At 45.7% G+C, this 17,236-nt stretch overlaps 1 protein-coding gene across 1 annotated transcript in view; it reads right to left on the bottom strand.

Moving 5' to 3' along the window:
• GRHL1 (grainyhead like transcription factor 1) overlaps positions 1-17,236 on the bottom strand; it is a 52,885-nt gene that overhangs the window by 29,077 nt on the left and 6,572 nt on the right. Inside the window, exons 4-8 of the mRNA XM_036263529.1 lie at positions 14,384-14,777; positions 13,294-13,370; positions 11,394-11,550; positions 11,097-11,208; positions 9,823-9,917 (exon numbers count right to left, since the gene is read on the bottom strand). Coding sequence (XP_036119422.1) covers positions 9,823-9,917; positions 11,097-11,208; positions 11,394-11,550; positions 13,294-13,370; positions 14,384-14,777 — 835 coding nt within the window. The remainder of the gene's footprint in view (positions 1-9,822; positions 9,918-11,096; positions 11,209-11,393; positions 11,551-13,293; positions 13,371-14,383; positions 14,778-17,236) is intronic.

Here is a 17,236-nt window from a genome sequence, read left to right as displayed (position 1 = left end):
AGGAAAGTGAGTTGATCTGGCTATGGAAGATGCTTCAGAGGAAGGTGGTAAATGAAAAGTGTTTCACATTCCAAAAGTGCGCTTATCCCCGCTGTGCACCCTGGGAACATTCACCTTTAACATAAGCACCACGTGCTCCCGAGTCTGGCTGCTCAAGACCTGTAACTCCAGAGACACAGTGTCCAGCTGTGGCTGAGGCTCAGGCTCTGACACAGGAGTGAGACACAGTCAACAGATGACAAGGACGAAGCCAGGCTCCGTGTCCCCAGCTCCAAGCTAAATACTCCCAAAACCACACGACCACAATGAAGCATGGAAGGCTCAGTGACGTTTTCCACTCAGTGAGTAGGAAAACGGGGAGAAGGGATCCCCCCAAATGGCTGTGAGCAGAAAGGTGCTTCTGATCATGAGGCATGAAATGAAAGGTCCCTATATTTCAAATCAAGTAGGGAGTGTGTGTCAAGTTCCTATCATGTCACACATGTCAGGGGATTTAGCTGATGACGAGACCCCAGCAGAGACAGTGGCAGACATGCTGGGTACAGTCAGTTCCCGCTGCCTCTGGGAGTCATTACTTTAACCCACTCAGTATTAAATTCAACTTTGTGAAATGCAGATATAATATCCATAATTTCACTCCTAGAGTGTAACTGATCTACTAAAGTGAAAGCAGAAACCCAGGACAAACTTTACTTAAACTCCCTTCTGTACCAGGGATCAAAAAGATCCTCTAAAACACTCCCCATCGCTCTCAGTCAGGAACTCCCGACAGAGGAAATCATGTGAGGTCAGTAACACAGTCTATTCTCCCCCCAAAGCCAACACCACTAAACAGAATAAAATCACCGTTTTCCAGTATGTTTATATGAAGCTGTAAGTGTCAACTGAAGCCACTGGAGCAGGAAACAATTTAAACTAAGAACTCAAGATCCAATTCTGGCTGAAGTCTAACGGGACAGGAACACTTACTGATCGTTAATTACAGAGCAGACTCGTAATCCTGATCAGCAGGCCCCGCCCCTCTGCCCCCCAAGCCACAAAAATAACCCTGGTCATGTTGCTCCGTGTGGCCTTGTAGTTCCCCTCCTGCTTTCCACGTGCAGGCCCAAGTCATTCATGGAGCCCGAGAAGGTACCAAAGACAGAGTCAGAAACTCAGAAGGAGAATCAGTCCCACACGCATTCGTCGGACAATCCTGGGAGCGTCACACTGCCGCTGCTCAGGTGATGGGAGGTGGCTGAGAAATCCCACTGCAGCACGGCAGCAGCACGGACTGAAAGCCTTCCAACAGGCAGCTAGCACTCGAGTCATGTCTCAGACTATGAAATGGCCGGCCTTTAAGAGAAAAGATTAAGGAACTAGACACTGGGGGTTGGCAGGAGAGGGACTCGGGAAGAGCAAAGCACTAACTTGAAATCTTCCCCCATCTCCGTGGGGCGTTTTCCCGAAGAAGAAACAAGGATGGAGTCATCACCCTGACTTGCCACAGCGCTGGCTTCCCACGCCGCCCACACGGCAGCTTGGTTTCTGCAGATTGCAGAGCCAGGGGAAAAGTCACAGAGAGGAGGGAGGGTGGAGAGAGAGGCAGACACTGAATGACTGATTCTGGAGGCCCTGCAGACTGTCTTCTCTCTGTCACGTCCGATAAGCAGGACCTGGTGAACTTAAGGACACTTGGCAGATCCGTTGATCTGGCACCTGCTGTTTAAGTAAGTAGGACGTTTGTCCTGAGGTATGCAGAACTGGATGCAGGTGTGACAGGCAAACACAGGCTACATTCCAGCATCTCTGGGTAAGAAGAGCACAGGGAAGTGTGTGGGTCATAAGGGGAGACTCAGCAGGCAAGTTGATTTCCAATCAACATGTCTAATTACAACGCATTTTCCACTTTAAAAAAAGGCTAAAGAAAAAGCCCCTAAATGAGTCATTAGTGCAGATGGTCCGCTTACATTTTTACGGAGGCTCTGGAGTCTTGCAAGGAGACGTGCCCTATCAGAGACCTCGACGCCAAGGCCCACGCGGCCTTGAAAGCTCTATCCCACACAAACTCGGTCACCGCCAAAACTGTCAGGTCGGAGTCCAAGCTCTGTGATTGAGCTTACGAGCAGCAAGACTGCTTGAAACGAGATTCTGAAAGCCACTGGAGATGGGACTTCCAGGAAGGACCTCGGAGAAGGCGGGTTAAAGTAACAAGCGTCAAAGGACAGAGTCCGACAGAGGAGCTTATTGTTCCCTGACAGGGGCAGGGTGGAGGAAGGACTGAAAAACGAATCCAGGTGCCAGCACCACCGCGGCTGGTAGGCAGGGCCTGCAGCCGTTGACGGTGCGGACGCACTCGCAGGCCAGCCCTCTTCGGCTGCCAGGGTCGCCCTGTGCCATGCAAACATCACGCACGGCCTCGCCCTCAGGCGTGCGCTGTGCCAACCGCTGCTACTGTTACCTGTGCGGCCTGGGGCTCCCTGGGGCGCAGTGCACCCTGTGCTGCATCTGGACAAGCTTCTCGCTTAGACACTCGACTGCACTTTGTGAAACGCTCACCGCAAAGCCTAACAGACCTTGCTAGAAAGTGTAAGACGTTTCGAGGAGAAACTTCTCACGATCAAGCCCAAAACAGCAAACTTTCCACCGCCAAGCAGAGAATTTATTCTGTATCGGCTAATTAAAGGCATTCTCCACAATTTCCAATCAAGAGAAATGTCCTGCCCTTTCCAGTGCTGACCAAGCGTATTCCTCTATGGAAATAATGACTATCATTCTGGCACCAACGTTCATTTATTTATTTTTTGATAAATATGTATTTGCAAACTGCATACAAGGAAATCCCAGGAGTGGAATGAATATCATTTCCGAAGCCTCCACGGCCACCTTGAGTTTCCCTGGGAGGGTGGGGTGGGGGGTCTAAGGGTGGAACACGAATAATCCAGCTCTATGAAGTCAATTTTGCGTCTGCCTAGACCCGAACAGTCTCTTCTCCTTTGCTCTGAAGGTGACGATGCTTCCTGACTTCTTGTTCTGTTTAGGCCAGGGAGTGTACACTTTTGTTTGTACACTTTTGTTTTAAATCTCCTGGCTACATTTAATTGCAACTGCAAGTAAGATATTTGACTCACTTCTCTCCCTCCTCCCTCCCAGTCACACTGGAAACTTCAAGTTGTGAAACAAACCAAACCTGTCCCTGCTTAATGCAACCAAACATGGCAACACCTTATTTTAATGGCGCACTTGACTGACGCTTCACCGGAATGGAATCCCTATAAATCAGGCAATATGCTCAGTCCAAGCAAATCAAAAATTACTCTCACAATGAATTCCAAACATTATGCTTAGACAAAATAACAAACTATTATTAAACTCCTAAACCTGCATCCCACCAGCACACACAGAAAGCCTTAGGTCAAGGTACCAGAGCGGTCAGCCCCAACAGAAGGAACCTGGGAGCCTCCGTGATCCCTCACCAGGGTCCCTCGTGCTTCCCGAGACAAGGAGACAAAGGGGAAGACGCAACAGGCTCCAGTCAGACCCAGGCCCCTCGTGGTCAAGCTCCTCCTGTCGGGCTCCTCGCTTTATTGTTTTTTAAAATAATAATCATCTTTTTAAAAATCCTCACTTGAGGATATTTTTCCATTTATCTTCAGACAGAGTGGGAGGGAGGGGGAGAGAGAGAGAAACATCAATGCGAGAGAGACATGTCGATTGGCTGCCTCCCGCAAGACCCTGACCAGTCAGGGACTAACCGCAACCGAGACACATGCCCTTGACCAGAATCGAACCTGCGACTCTCTGGTCAGTGGGCCGACGCTCTAACCGCTGAGCCAAACCGTCCAGGACTCCTCACTCTATTTTAATCCTTTTTCGTTTGTAACATGAGCCCGTGTGACGCACAGAACAGTGGCTCAGAGGCAATCCTTCAGGCTGCCTGGGAGTTCCTCCTCAGAGCGGAGGAAGACAGTTAGGAGCAGGAGGTGCGCTCCCTGGCAGCTTCTCCTCTGGGGACGGGAGGGACGCTTGGGCTTTGTCCCATCCCTGGCCGCCCCTTTCCCTTCTCCACAGGCCAGACACCACGCTGAAGGTAAAAAACAAAGGGAACCACGAAGACTCACGAAGTGCCGACACTGGCTCTGTTACCCCAGGGAGAAGGTCGTGCCACCAACCAAAAGATGCGGCTGCATCTGTCTGCGACAGAGCCGATCACAACCAGAAACAGAGCACTTCCTAAGGGGCTGGTGACAACAGAAAAAAGCAACCGGGGCCCTGGCCGGTTTGGCTCAGCGGTTGGAGCGTCGGCCTGCGGTACAGAGAGACCCAGGTTCGGTTCCCGCTAAGGGCATGTACCTTGGTTGCAGTTTGTCCCCGGCCCTGGTTGGTCGTGCGGGTGGCAGCCACTCGATGTGTCCCTTCACATCGATGTTTCTCTCTCTCTCTCTTCCTCTCTCTCCCTCCTGCTCTATCTGAACAAAAAATGGAAAAAATGTCCTCTGGTGAGGATTAGGGAAAAAAAAAAAAAAAAAAGCAACCGGGTTCCCCAGCAGGTCTGCAGGAGAACGCCCAAATCTGCAGGGTGCTCGACAACAGGACGCACAATGCAGAACCCCGAAAGGAGCCCCGTCTCGCTCCCTGACGGGCTCCCTGCAGCGGCGCTTGCGGCCGGTCCCAGCAGGTTCTCTGCTGTTGATGTTTAAAAAATGAGCCGTGTGAAAGGAGGTGCAGCACAGTCTGCCCTCCAGTTTTAGGATTTAGAAGCCTCTGTTGGAAAAAACATGTTAGATATTTTATACCCCTGGGGTTCATTACATCTTTGAAAGGTCTGCTTAACCCTCATGGAGGTTACAGCCCCACCTGCACGAGAGAAACACTGAGCTCTGCTCGGAACTGTAGCTGTGTCCCTACCTGCTACTCAGCCTGGTGAACTAGTCCAACATGTCCTGCACCCTCGGCAGCGGCCCTTCCTACAGGGCTCCCTCCGACTGGGTTGCCCAATTTCCACTTGATTCCATATAACTGTTCTTGGGTTTATAATTTCCTCTGCTCTGTAGTTGAACATCACTCATCTGACCATCGAGAACAATTACTTTCTGGTAGCAAAAGGGCCCTTCTACCACCAGAATTCATACCAGTGAACCCACAATGCCGCTCTATTAGCAAGAACCGTATACTGTGAACTCTTCTTCCCCATCAAGAACACTTTCTGTCCATTTCGAGGTCCAGATTCTTGTCTCCTCGGGTGGCCTCATCTGAACGACCAAGCAGCAAACGCACTGTCACCGAGTGTGTCTGTGGGCACTGAGCAGGGGGCACTGCCTTGCTGAGTGTGAACTCAGGTAAAGTTCCTCACCCCAGGGCCCAGCACAACACAGGTGCTCAAAGAAGTTAATTCTCTCGGTAACTGCTTGTTCCTCTGTTTATTTTAGATCTTGAGGTTCTGAGAGGCCCTTACTCCATATCACTAACCAAATCTCAACGCTGTTATAAACTCTTAAGAGTTAAACCCTAGGCCAAGACATGCAGCCTGTCCTGAATCACTCGCTGGGTTCGGAACTACCGAAATGAGCAGGACACATGATCCCAGTTCAGAAATCATTCGTGTCTCCGTTTCCTCGGAAATCATGATGTTACAGTGAGGATCTCAGGCTGTCCCACAAAAGCCTATTTACCCCACAGTACACTGAACACAACACTCGTGTTTTAGCCGGGATCTACCACAATGCCCGGACAGAGCAGGCACTCGGGTATTTGCTGGATAAAGTTAGGAATTCCTGCAAAACGGGCAGGTGCACAGCGGCTCTGGAGAGATCGCCACCCTGAGTCCCAGGGGATGCTTATCTCCCCATCTTCCTTTATGTGACCTCCATTTCCTAGTCCCCTCTTCCCAACGTGGCTAGTGCCCTCCTGGCCTACAGATGCCAGATGTCGGCACCAGAGCTGCCTCCTGCCAGTTACCTGGGCAGCTGTCTCAGCTGCACACACCAGGAGGCTCGAAACCTGTTCTTTCACAATGAAATGTGAATACCGGATGAATTTTAACAGGTCCAGGGATTTCTGGCTCTTCAAAGATGCCTGACTACCCAAACCCAACTTTGTGTGGAGTACAGAAAAATGAATAAAATGGGTCTACACAGCAGAGATTAGTGCTGCCGGGGAGACTATTTCTAAAATATTTCTGCTTTTCTTTTTTCTTTTTTAAATATTTTTAATCGATTTTTTTAGAGAGAGAGATAGAAACATCAATCAGCTGCCTCCCGCATGCCCCCTACTGGGGATCGAGCCCACAACCCGGGTATGTGCCCTGACCGGGAACAGAACCGGGACCTCTCAGTCCACAGGATGATGCTCAGTCCACTGACCCACCCCGGCTGGGCTATTCCTGCTTCTCTGAGCAACGCCCTTCTCCACCACCACTCTGAAAACGAATGATGTTTTTACAGCTCTATCACATCTTCAAGTTGCCACGGTCACAGCAGGTGTATCATTATGCTGATGAACACGGACGGGGGCAGTGGAGTTTGGCCTTGACAGCGTTTTCCCAACCAGAACAGAAGCCAAGGGGTTCAAAATTCAACCTAACATGTCCTCAAAAGACAGTCACCTCCAAAGTGAGCGGAGCGACAAGAAGGATTCAGATGTCCTCGCTGGGTCAGAATTCTGGCTTTACTCATCCTGGCATGGCCAAAAGGGCCTATTAGTTATCTTTAAAAAAAAAAAAAGTGTGAGGGGAGGAGGGAATGCCACGTATCTCTAATAAGCTCTCATGTTTGTGGGGGAGAATAAACTGGAATTGAGAATCCTAAATCAGAAGAAAATGGATCCTTTCAAAAAAAAATCTATACAGGATTCTGCATGTACATGGGTTCACTCCTGCTGCCTTAGGCATCAATTAAGTGTAAAAACAGAAAACATCAACTCGGCCAGGGAAAGAAAAAATCCAGATCCTGAATCCCAACACACACTGGAAACTGATGCCTGATACACGCTTCGAAAGGCAGCAGCCTCACTAAGAAGTGGCACAACCCCTTCCAGCAGCAGCAAAATGCTTAAGAATCAAGGCAGTGCTGGGTGTCCGGAAAGGGAAATAAAACTGAATTTGCCTACATCAATTAATAACGCTATTAAGGCTACTAAGACACACCTCCAACCATATTTCTCTTCACTGCAAGAAGGCCGAAGGCCTTCAAAACAGAAGCAGCCATTATCCCTGCCGTCGTGGTGGCTTTCGTCCCTCCCACCCCGGGTGACACGGCAGACAAAGCACCTGCCCATTCGCTGGGCCTTTCTGCCAAGATCTCCACGTACTCGGACAAGTGTTTATTAGTCCTGACAACACTCCAACAAAGAAGAGAACTGGCCACTAGAGCCGCTTTATTTTCCTGGGGCAAGGAGAGTAGATTCAGCTGGTGAACCAAAGGACTAACTCAAGGTTCCAGGTAGGTCAGGGAAGTGAACTCAGGACTCACCTGTTCTTCCTCAGCTCCTCCACAACCTCTCCAATGGTCCCTATGGCCGCATTTCTCTAGTTTTCTGTAAGAACAGAAGTACCTGGAGGGCATAGGGCCAACTCTTCCTAAAGGCTGTTAGGAGGCAGCACAGAAGTCCCAGTATGATATTTAATTTCAAAATCACTGCAACAACAATGATGTAAAACAAGAAGTTCACGTTTCCTCCCAGCAGCCCCTCTGTGGTGAGCTCACTGTTTAATCAGCACCAGACTCTGGACGAAGCAGCCTGAGCACGTGTGTACAGGCCTGAGCGGTCAGCAGGGGCGCGTGACACAGGCGCAGTAACCTCAGCTCAGACTGGCAGACCCAGTCACTACATCCTGCGGTCTTAAAGACACACTGTGTCTTAGACACAACGGCCACAAGAAGAAAGGAAGGCAATTATAATAAAACTTGACGTGGTTCTCAAGAATCCAGTCATACGATTTTTTAAAAGCAATCCTAGGTAGTGAAACATAAAATTCTGCAATAGTTTACCATCTAAATCAGCGTATTTAAACTAATAAAAAGAAATAAATACCAGAAAGGCAAAGACCTAAGAATATGCTTAATTTTTCTCTGGACCGCAGGCCGATGCTCTAACCGCTGAGCCAAACTGGCCAGGGCTAATTTTTCTTAAAAGGAACTAAAAATGCCAATTATCCAAATGACCAAATGAATCGAAGGCAATTCTTCACTTGTAAAAGCCCATGATGGTAGAACCTTAAATGAGCTGTCTTTAGAGGTAACAACACGGAACAGACTACTGCTGCCCGTACTTGTATCGAAGGGCCTCTCTGTAGGAGCTCCCGCAGCCCACAGTGTACCCATAACCCTTACAACACGCCTGCCAGAGGGAGGAGGCAGGAATTAAGTCCACTTTGCAAATGAGGAAACGAAGCACAGTGAATGGGAGTCAGACTCCAGGCCACACAGTGGGTGGTGGCAGGTGCCCACCCCCTCACCCCACTTCCCCCCCCACCCCCGGCTCCCACACCGCACTCCAGATGTTAAAGTGTGTTGACAAAAGCTGTCTTTTTTGGAGGAAGGAGAGGATAGAAGGGAGAGAAGGATGATTTCATAACATCTGGGGAAAAGCTGTACTTTCATAAAGCGTGAAATAATGAAGAGAGAAGTGAAAAATCCAGCTGGCGCTGATACGTAGGAAACACGGGGCTGATGAAATAATAGCTATTTCTCTCCCAAAGTACGTCCTACCTTCACGTATTTCATGACTTATGGTTCTAACCTATTTTCTTGGCCCAGCTTATTCTCCCTATTCCTTAGCAAAGAAATGAAAACATGTAGACCTCGGCCAAGTAGCTTGGTTGGTTAGAGTGTTGTCCCAATATGCCAAGGTTGTGGGTTTGATCTCTGATCAGGGCACATATAAGAATCAACCAATGGCCCTGGCCTGTTTGGCTCAGCAGTTAGAGCATCAGCCCGTAGATCAGCCTGTAGACCAGAGAGGCCTGGGTTCGGTTCCTGCTAAGGGCACGTACCTCGGTTGCAGTTTGTCCCCAACCCCTGTTGGGGTCGTGTAGGTGGCGACCAGTTGATGTGTCTCTCTCACATCAATGTTTCTCTCTCTTCCCCCATCTCTCCCTCCCGCTCTATCTAAAGATAAATGCAAAAAAAAAAAATGTCCTCCAGTGAGGATAAAAAAATAAAATTAAAAAAAAAGAATCAGCCCTGGCCAGTTTGGCTCAGCGGTTAGAGCGTCGGCCTGCGGTCCGGAGAGACCCGCGTTCGGTTCCCGCTAAGGGCACGTACTTCGGTTGCAGTTTGTCCCCAGCCCTGGTTGGTCGTGCGGGTGGCAGCCACTCGATGTGTCCCTTCACGTTGATGTTTCTCTCTCTCTCTCCCTTATTCTCTCTCCCTCCCACTCTATCTGTACAAAAAATGGGAAAATATCCTCGGGTGAGGATAAAAAAAAAAAGAATCAAGCAATGAGGCCGGCTGGTGTGGCTCACTGGTTGACCACTGACCCATGCACCAAGAGGTTGCCTATTGGATTCCCGCTTGGGGCATATGCCCAGGTTATGGGCCCCAATCCCCAGTGGGGGGCATGCAGGAGGTGGCCAATTGATGTTCTCTCATCAATGTTTCTCTCTCTCTCCCTCTGTAAAAAAAAAATTAATGAAGGAAAAAAAAAATCAACCAATGAATGCATAAATTAGTGGAACAACAAATCAATATTTCTCACTCATTCCAAAAATCAATCAATAAAAATTTTTTTAAAAGAAATGAAAACATGTAGAACTGTAAACATCATCAGTTGTCAAATCATTAAGCTCCTCCCAGCATCCTCAAAGCACTGGAGATACAGGATTCCCTGGAGTTCGCTACCTACCTTTGCTTCATCGTTAATGTCCCAAGTGAAAGAAATGGCATTATAAGCGATCTCCTCAATGTTACTGATGGTATTGAAGCTTTCTTTATAGTCAGCTAGATAAGTGAAAAAAGAAAAAGAACTTGTGATTTCTCATTCCAATATGCCATTAGAGCAGTTCACAGTAAGATACAAGTTTTCATATCATCTCTGGGTAACTTAAATTAACATTTTGTTGGGTTAAAAAGAAGTTTTGTAATAGAGGCAAGCTTAGATATATTTAATTGTATCTCGGTATATCAAAATCAGGATATTTAGGTCTAAAAATGTTTAAATAATTGCCCCAAGGTCACAAAACTAGTCCAGAGAACCAAGAGTAGAACTCAGTTCTTTTGTTCTTTTATTCTTTTTTTTATCCTTGCCTGAGGACATTTTTCCATTTTTTGTTCAGATAGAGTGGGAGGGAGGGAGAGAAAGAGAGAGAAACATCAACGTGAAAGGGACACATCGAGTGGCTGCCACCCGCACGACCAACCAGGGCCGGGGACAAACTGCAACCGAGGTACGTGCCCTTAGCGGGAACCGAACCCGGGTCTCTCTGGACCGCAGGCTGATGCTCTAACCGCTGAGCAAAACCGGCCAGGGCAGAACTCAGTTCTTTTAATTCTTTTGAAAAGAGAACATGAACAGTATAAAGAAAAGGAGTAACACTAGCTTGGGAGCCTCCTTAAGATACAAACAACAGTTCTTTACGAAAAGTCTACACATGACAGGAATGGGTCTTCACCAAGCATGTCGCCGGGGACATGTGGCCTGCTGCTCACTGGGGACGGCTCCCTGGGCCTGTCCCTGGCAGGAGGGCCGAGCGTGCAGCTCAGCATGTCAGAGGGAAGCCTGTCGGGTAATTGCACGTCAGCAGCATTTTCTTCCACTCGGCGAGTGGTTGTTTTCCTATACCTTACTATCATCTCCAAATAATCAGAATCCTGTAAAGACATTACCCTGCAAAAAATCTGCAGGATCAAAAATCAGGATGCTCAGTGGGGCTGGCTTTGTGGCTTCTGGCCCTGGTGTCATATGGAAAGCCACTGCAGGGGGCACATGTCCTTATGAAGGAAGTAGTGTTCAGGGCACTGATTCCAGGAGGCCAAGGACAGTGTTTGGAACAGATCAGTAGCTGGCATATAAATTCAAATGCTTTCGGCAGGAAGCTAATCACTGCCAAAAATAACTGGATCTGGACAACGGGATGCCTGCGCCTCTGGGAACCCGCGGGCTTGGGCTCCGCCGCTCACCTATGTCAATGCACCTTTGTTTGGCCGTGTGCTGCCGGGAGTGCCAGTACTTCCAGTGCCGTAACTGGTCCTCCCTGCTTTTGTCTTCAGCAAACACCACCATGATCACACTCTGCGAGAGAGAATTCATCAACGCACAGACAAGACAGGGTGAGTATCTTTTGGAAAACTTTTTCAGTGTTAGATTTGATAGCTACGGCTTAAAACTGCAATTTTAGATCGTTTCGATCTGCTTCAGACCTGGAAATGTTAGGCTCGGACGGCTTTCCCAGAGAACAGAACTAAGAGCGGACTCACCCGCACTTTGCTGATGGGGTGGTGGATGCCCTCGCTGCTGCTCACTTCCTTCAGGGTGACTGGGTAGAACTGGCCTTTGTTCAGGTATGTCATAGTGCTATCTCCCGGCTTCTGTCGAAGCGATTTTGAGGCTTCTAGTGTATATTCAAAGTTGTTCCTAAAGAACAAAAAAGTCACAGATCTCTAGTCCACTCTCGGAAGCTTCCTGCACGCTTTAGCGCAATCCTGACATGCTTCAGTGTGGACTTAAGAAAATAAATCCAGACTACCAGGAAACATCCCACTGACTGTGTCCAATTAAAAACAGCATTTGCTACTTTTTCCATGATAAATATAATCTAAGCAACACAGAAATTCTTAAATGTCTCACATGTGGGACTACAAAATGCCTACCAGAAATTCCATGAAGTAATGTTAACAATTAGGAGTTTGGAGGCTAAGAATATTAAAGATACTAGTAAGTGAAAAGGACTTTGGAAGGAAATCTCACAAGACATACTGCCAATCTGGTATTGACCCAGCAAAGGTTGCAAAGAGGTGTCTGGTAGTCCTCTGATTAAATTTGATTTGGTCTGCACAATACATTTTTGTTGTTTTTGCTTGTAATTTATAATTTTTTTAGTTTTTAAAGATTTTTTATTGATTATTAGAGAGAAAGGTAGAGGGAGAAAGGGAGAGAAACACCGACGTGAGAGCAATACATCAATCGACTGCCTCCTACATGGCCCTTACTGGGGATTGATCCCACAACCCGAGCATGTGTCTTGACTAGGAATCGAACCGGCAACCTTTTGGTGCATGGGATGATGCCCAACTGAGCCACACCGGCCAGGGCTTTTTAGCTTGTAATTCAAATGTCTTCAGATGGGCACTCCACAATTCTCTACACTTCCTATTACCTTCGGGTACATCCATAAAGCCCCCTGAAGTTGTTCAATCACCTGCCTAGCCCAGGGGTTGGCAAACTACCCATATTTTTATAAATAAAGTAAATCTCTTTTTGTAAATACAATGTATAAAATAAATCTCTTTTTGTAAATACAATGTATAATGTATTGGAATACAGCCACACCCTTGGTTACGTGTTATCTGCAGCTGCTTTTATGTTACAGCAGCAGGGCTGAGTGGTTGCCACAGGCTGCAGGCCCACACAGCGGAAACTGTCCACTATCTGATCCTTTACAGAGAAAGTCTGCTGACCCCTACCCTAGACCCTAAAGGCACTGGAGTCTGTGACTCCTGCACCTTGGGGCAGGCCTTTAAGGGAAGTCTTGATTCCCATAAAATCCTAGACTTCTAAATAAAACTTTTTTTTTTCAAAATATACACACATTAAAAAATACATAAAACAAAAATATAAAATAAAATCTTAAACTCTTTCCAAAAAATCTGAAGGTGTTTACATATGTTCATAATTAACTGGGAAAATATCCATATTCCGAGGGTGAGATACCACATTGTGAGGTTAAGAGGAGGAAGTTATCAGGTCAGAAAAAAGGTGACTTCCTTTATTTTATCACTAGTGAGGCTAATTAAAAAATAAAAGCCTTTATCCACCTGATGCTACTCCTAGATTCTCATAGAATGATACACTTTGGAAAGACTTCTGGGACCTCCGGGCTCTGACTGACACTCTTCTTTCAGGTTGCATTCTACCTCCATCCCATAAAGAAACCAAAGGGCAGAAGCACCAGCACCGAGAATTAAAGAAACACGAGCCACAGTTCAGAGTTCAAAGCTGAAAGCACAAAGCAAACGTCCTCCAGCGCAGGGAGAGGTTCTTGCCAGAAGCAGCAGTAAGGTGCAGGTGAAGGCCCGCCAAGGCCACCTCTGCTCTCTCACTATCAAATGAACAAAAAAGAAGGAAAAGTTAAAATTCAAATTAAAAGACAACTATTACCCAGAAACACTGTCAAAAACATAGTCCTCTGAATTCATGCCAGGCATCCGCAGACTGAGATCCGAGGGGAAGAACACCTGAAACAGCAACGTAATGAGCCACAACTATTTAACTGGTCATCAGGCGTACTCGAGCCCCACGTCTGCTACAGCAACCCACTACTCTGTCAACATTCATCTGAAAATAAAAGTTTTAACTCTATGAAAACTTAAAAAAATAAAAATATCCATTTTACATGCCATGCAATTAAACTAGACTATGTAAGTACTGCCACAAAGCGCTTTACTAACTCCCTTCCCGTCTTTCCCACGCATCCTCATGGTATTCAAATTCTAGAATCTGCAACCAAATCCCCATGACTCTTAGGAGTCAGAATTATCACGTGTCAGTTAAGAAAGGGTATCAAGCTCACACACGGCTGGCTGGGCTGACTGGTGCACTCTCTCAGGACGGGTTACTGCTCTACCCCTGACTGCATGCGCACAGAGCTACCCCCCACCCCTGACCCCACCGTTCAATAGTTCTAAACATCTTCGGTCCCTAACTTTTCCCTGAGAGGTGTTTTATCACCACAAAAGCCTCAGGAGCATCTGCTGTCCGTCTGTAAATTTCACACAACGCACTTGTCACCCAGACTCGCCTGCCTCCTTGACCAAGACTACCAACCTAGAACACTAGCAAATAAATACATGAGAAATCATTTTGCATTAAAACCAGTTGCAGTGAGCTTGTTTTAGTCTAGGACAAGAGCCAAAAACAGACTATGTGGACATATCTGTTTCTGATAGAAAATTATGTATGGGGTTCTCTTTCTCCTTCTCCAGCAAGTCACTCGGCTGAAATCACAGTTGTAAACTCAGCTGCTGGTAAGATTAGCCATGTGCCCCTGATGATAATTTCTGGTTTTATAGGTTTGGTTTACAAATTATACCCATGGGTCTTTTCTCTTTAAAAAAATAAAAAACTCCACTTTTGTTCCTAATCCATTCATTCCAGGCAGAGTTTCAGGCTTACATAACAAGGAAGGGGTGGAACCCGATATTTATACACACACAGAGCCATCTTAGGAAGATGCTTTTGTTTCCTGTACCTCCTGAACGCCTTCCTTGAAGGTCTCTGAGAAGGTCGAGTCTGGGGTTCGCCTCTGAGCATTTGGGGGTTGAGCACCAGAGCTGAACTGGTCAGCAGTATTAAGGTTCCGGTCGAAAACCACCACCCGCTCAACGGGCTCAGGATGATACACTGCGGGAGGGACTCCGACGGCAAAGCCGTGGGGCTGGGTTTCTGTCTTGATGGAGTGGGTAGGCATTGTTGCTATGGAGACAGTGACTGTTGTATCAGGAACTGTTAGATGGCCTCTCTTATCAATGCCCAGTTGGTTGCCATGGGGAAGGACAATGTTAAATGGCACATTTTTCAGAACTTGTACTCTGTTTTCTCCAGGAGAAATGAGGGACTGCTCAGTCACATTTGGCATGCTGTTTCTTTAAAAAAAAAAAAAAAAAAATGTTTCAATGCTAATACAGTACGACAATTTTACTTTTATTATTTTATTTATTCATTTATTTATTTACTTAAATCCTCACCCAAGGATACGCTTTTATTGATTTTAGACAGAAAGGAAGGGAGAGCGGAAGAGAGGAAGGGAGGGGAGAAAGACAGAGAGACAGAGAGAGGTAGAGACATCAATGTGAGAGAGAAACATCGATCGGTTGCCTCCCGTACACGCCCCAACCAGGGATCAAACCAGCAACCCAGGTATGTGCCCTGACTGGGAACTGAATTCGCAACCTTCTAGTGTACGGGACGGTGCTCCAACCAACTGAGCCACCTGGCCAGGGCGGCAGGTTTTTGTTTTTTTTTAATCCTCACCCGAGGGCATTTTTTGATATTTTGTTCAGATAGAGTGGGAGGGAGAGCGAGAGGAAGAGAGAGACAGAGAGAGAGAGAGAGAGAAACATCGACGTGAAAGGGACACATCGAGTGACTGCCACCTGCACGACCCAACCAGGGCTGAGGACAAACTGCAACCGAGGTACATGCCCTTAGTGGGAACCGAACCCAGGTCTCTCTGGACCGCAGGCCGACGCTCTAACCGCTGAGCCAAACTGGCCAGGGCAGGGCGGCAGTTTTTATTTTCCTCCTGGCACTGGCTGTTGGGCCCTGTGCAATAATTCTAACACACCTGATAGAAACTAAAGGAGAAAGTAGCAGGACAACCCATTACTAGAGAAGGAAAAGAAGACTTCACAGCTACAAGTCAAATAAAATCCAAAAGTATGAAGCAAAATTTCATTTGAATACTGAGAACTCAGAGTTCTACTCTATTACACTTTATTTTTAATAATTCTAATAAAATTACCAAATTCTACTAGAACCTGAAGCAGGTTAGCTGGATCCATCCAGCATGGCGGCACACACAGACTCTCAAGTCAGACGGCCTGGGTTCAAATTCTGTACGACTTTGAATAAGTTATTTCACTTCTCTGTAACTACATGCTCACCTATGAAATGGGGATGTGGTCAGGATAAATGAGTCGATATAATGAAATGTGTGTAACATAACGGATCAAAAACTATGAGCTATTATTACTTGGCCACCATTTTTCCTAGTACTTATACTTACTTAGCTTTCTCTTTCACCAAAAGAAAGCCTCTGATTACATTATACCAGTAGATATATTTGCATAAAATTACTTTTGCTTTAATAAATATCCTGGGCAATATAAGATGATTATTAGTCTAGGGTAAAATGAATAAATGTTTAAAATCCCCTCAAATCATATAGGCTGATACTTTTAAAGCAAAAAGCAATTTGGCAACTCTATACATTTCAAGATCAATAAAATGTTCAAAACTTAAACTAAATTCACACTCAGAAATTTTTCCTAGGGAAAGAGAAAAAGGAAAAAAGCTAGCCAGAAAATTGATCATTAAGGCTTTATAACAGTATAAAGAATAGATACCGCCTTAATGTTAAGTATAGCTAGGTTTCATTTTAAAATACTCTAGGCAAAAATAAATTTAAGGAATTAATTTAAAAGTTGAAGAGCAGATCAAACAAGAGAAATTAAGTTGATAACTGTTGAAGCTGATAATGGTATGTGTGGGTTTATATTATTTCTCTACTTTTGTTATGTTTGAAAATTCCCATAATAAAAAGTAGAAAATACAAACCATAAGCCCTTTGCCAAAAAGGGTAATTATGAAGATTAAAACAACAACATGGAAAATACTTATGAAACACACTAAGTAGAAGAAAGCTTACTACCGAATCCTGTCCGTGAAGACAACCCCACCACATAAAATATGCAGACCCAAAGAGTAAACATAGTCAAGACAGTGTGATTCTGATTGATCAGTCTTTCTTTAAAACTGTTTTATTCCTTATTACTAATAGAACACAAAGCAATTTTTAAAGCATATTAAAAACATTTTTTTTTCATGGCTATAAAAGTTAAGGCTTAATTTAATTTTCTGAAAGTTTTAACCTAAAATATTTTTAAAAATAACTTCAACAGGAGTTCGGAATACAGTTGAATTTACTTTAAGTTTTGCTTAAGCAGTTATTCAAAATCACTGGTACTCAATTTTTTTAATGGACCCTCACCATTGCCTTAAGCTACATATTTCTTAAGAGAACATCAAAGACAAATAAGCAAACACTTATGTTATTACTAAAAACACCCCTTTGGAGGAGGAGAAAATTAATGCTTTGTTTTTTTTTTTTCTAGAAACGGCTACCATGTCTAAAGGAACTGGTAACTTCTCAGAGTAACAGAATCATAATTAGTAGGAGGCAAATCAGTAATGAAATCTAACTTTAGATATTCAAAATCCAACTTGCCTATCTCTTCCACTTGCACTTGTTCATCCGAACCAAGTCTCATCTTATTTTCACAGACACTTGCATTTCTCAAGAGAACTGTCTGACGCTCTATAT

The sequence above is a fragment of the Molossus molossus genome, unplaced genomic scaffold (assembly GCF_014108415.1).
Source record: "Molossus molossus isolate mMolMol1 unplaced genomic scaffold, mMolMol1.p scaffold_m16_p_15, whole genome shotgun sequence".
NCBI classification, from domain to species: domain Eukaryota; kingdom Metazoa; phylum Chordata; class Mammalia; order Chiroptera; family Molossidae; genus Molossus; species Molossus molossus.
Note: the sequence above shows the minus strand (reverse complement) of the source record. Positions and strands in the feature narration are given on the sequence as shown.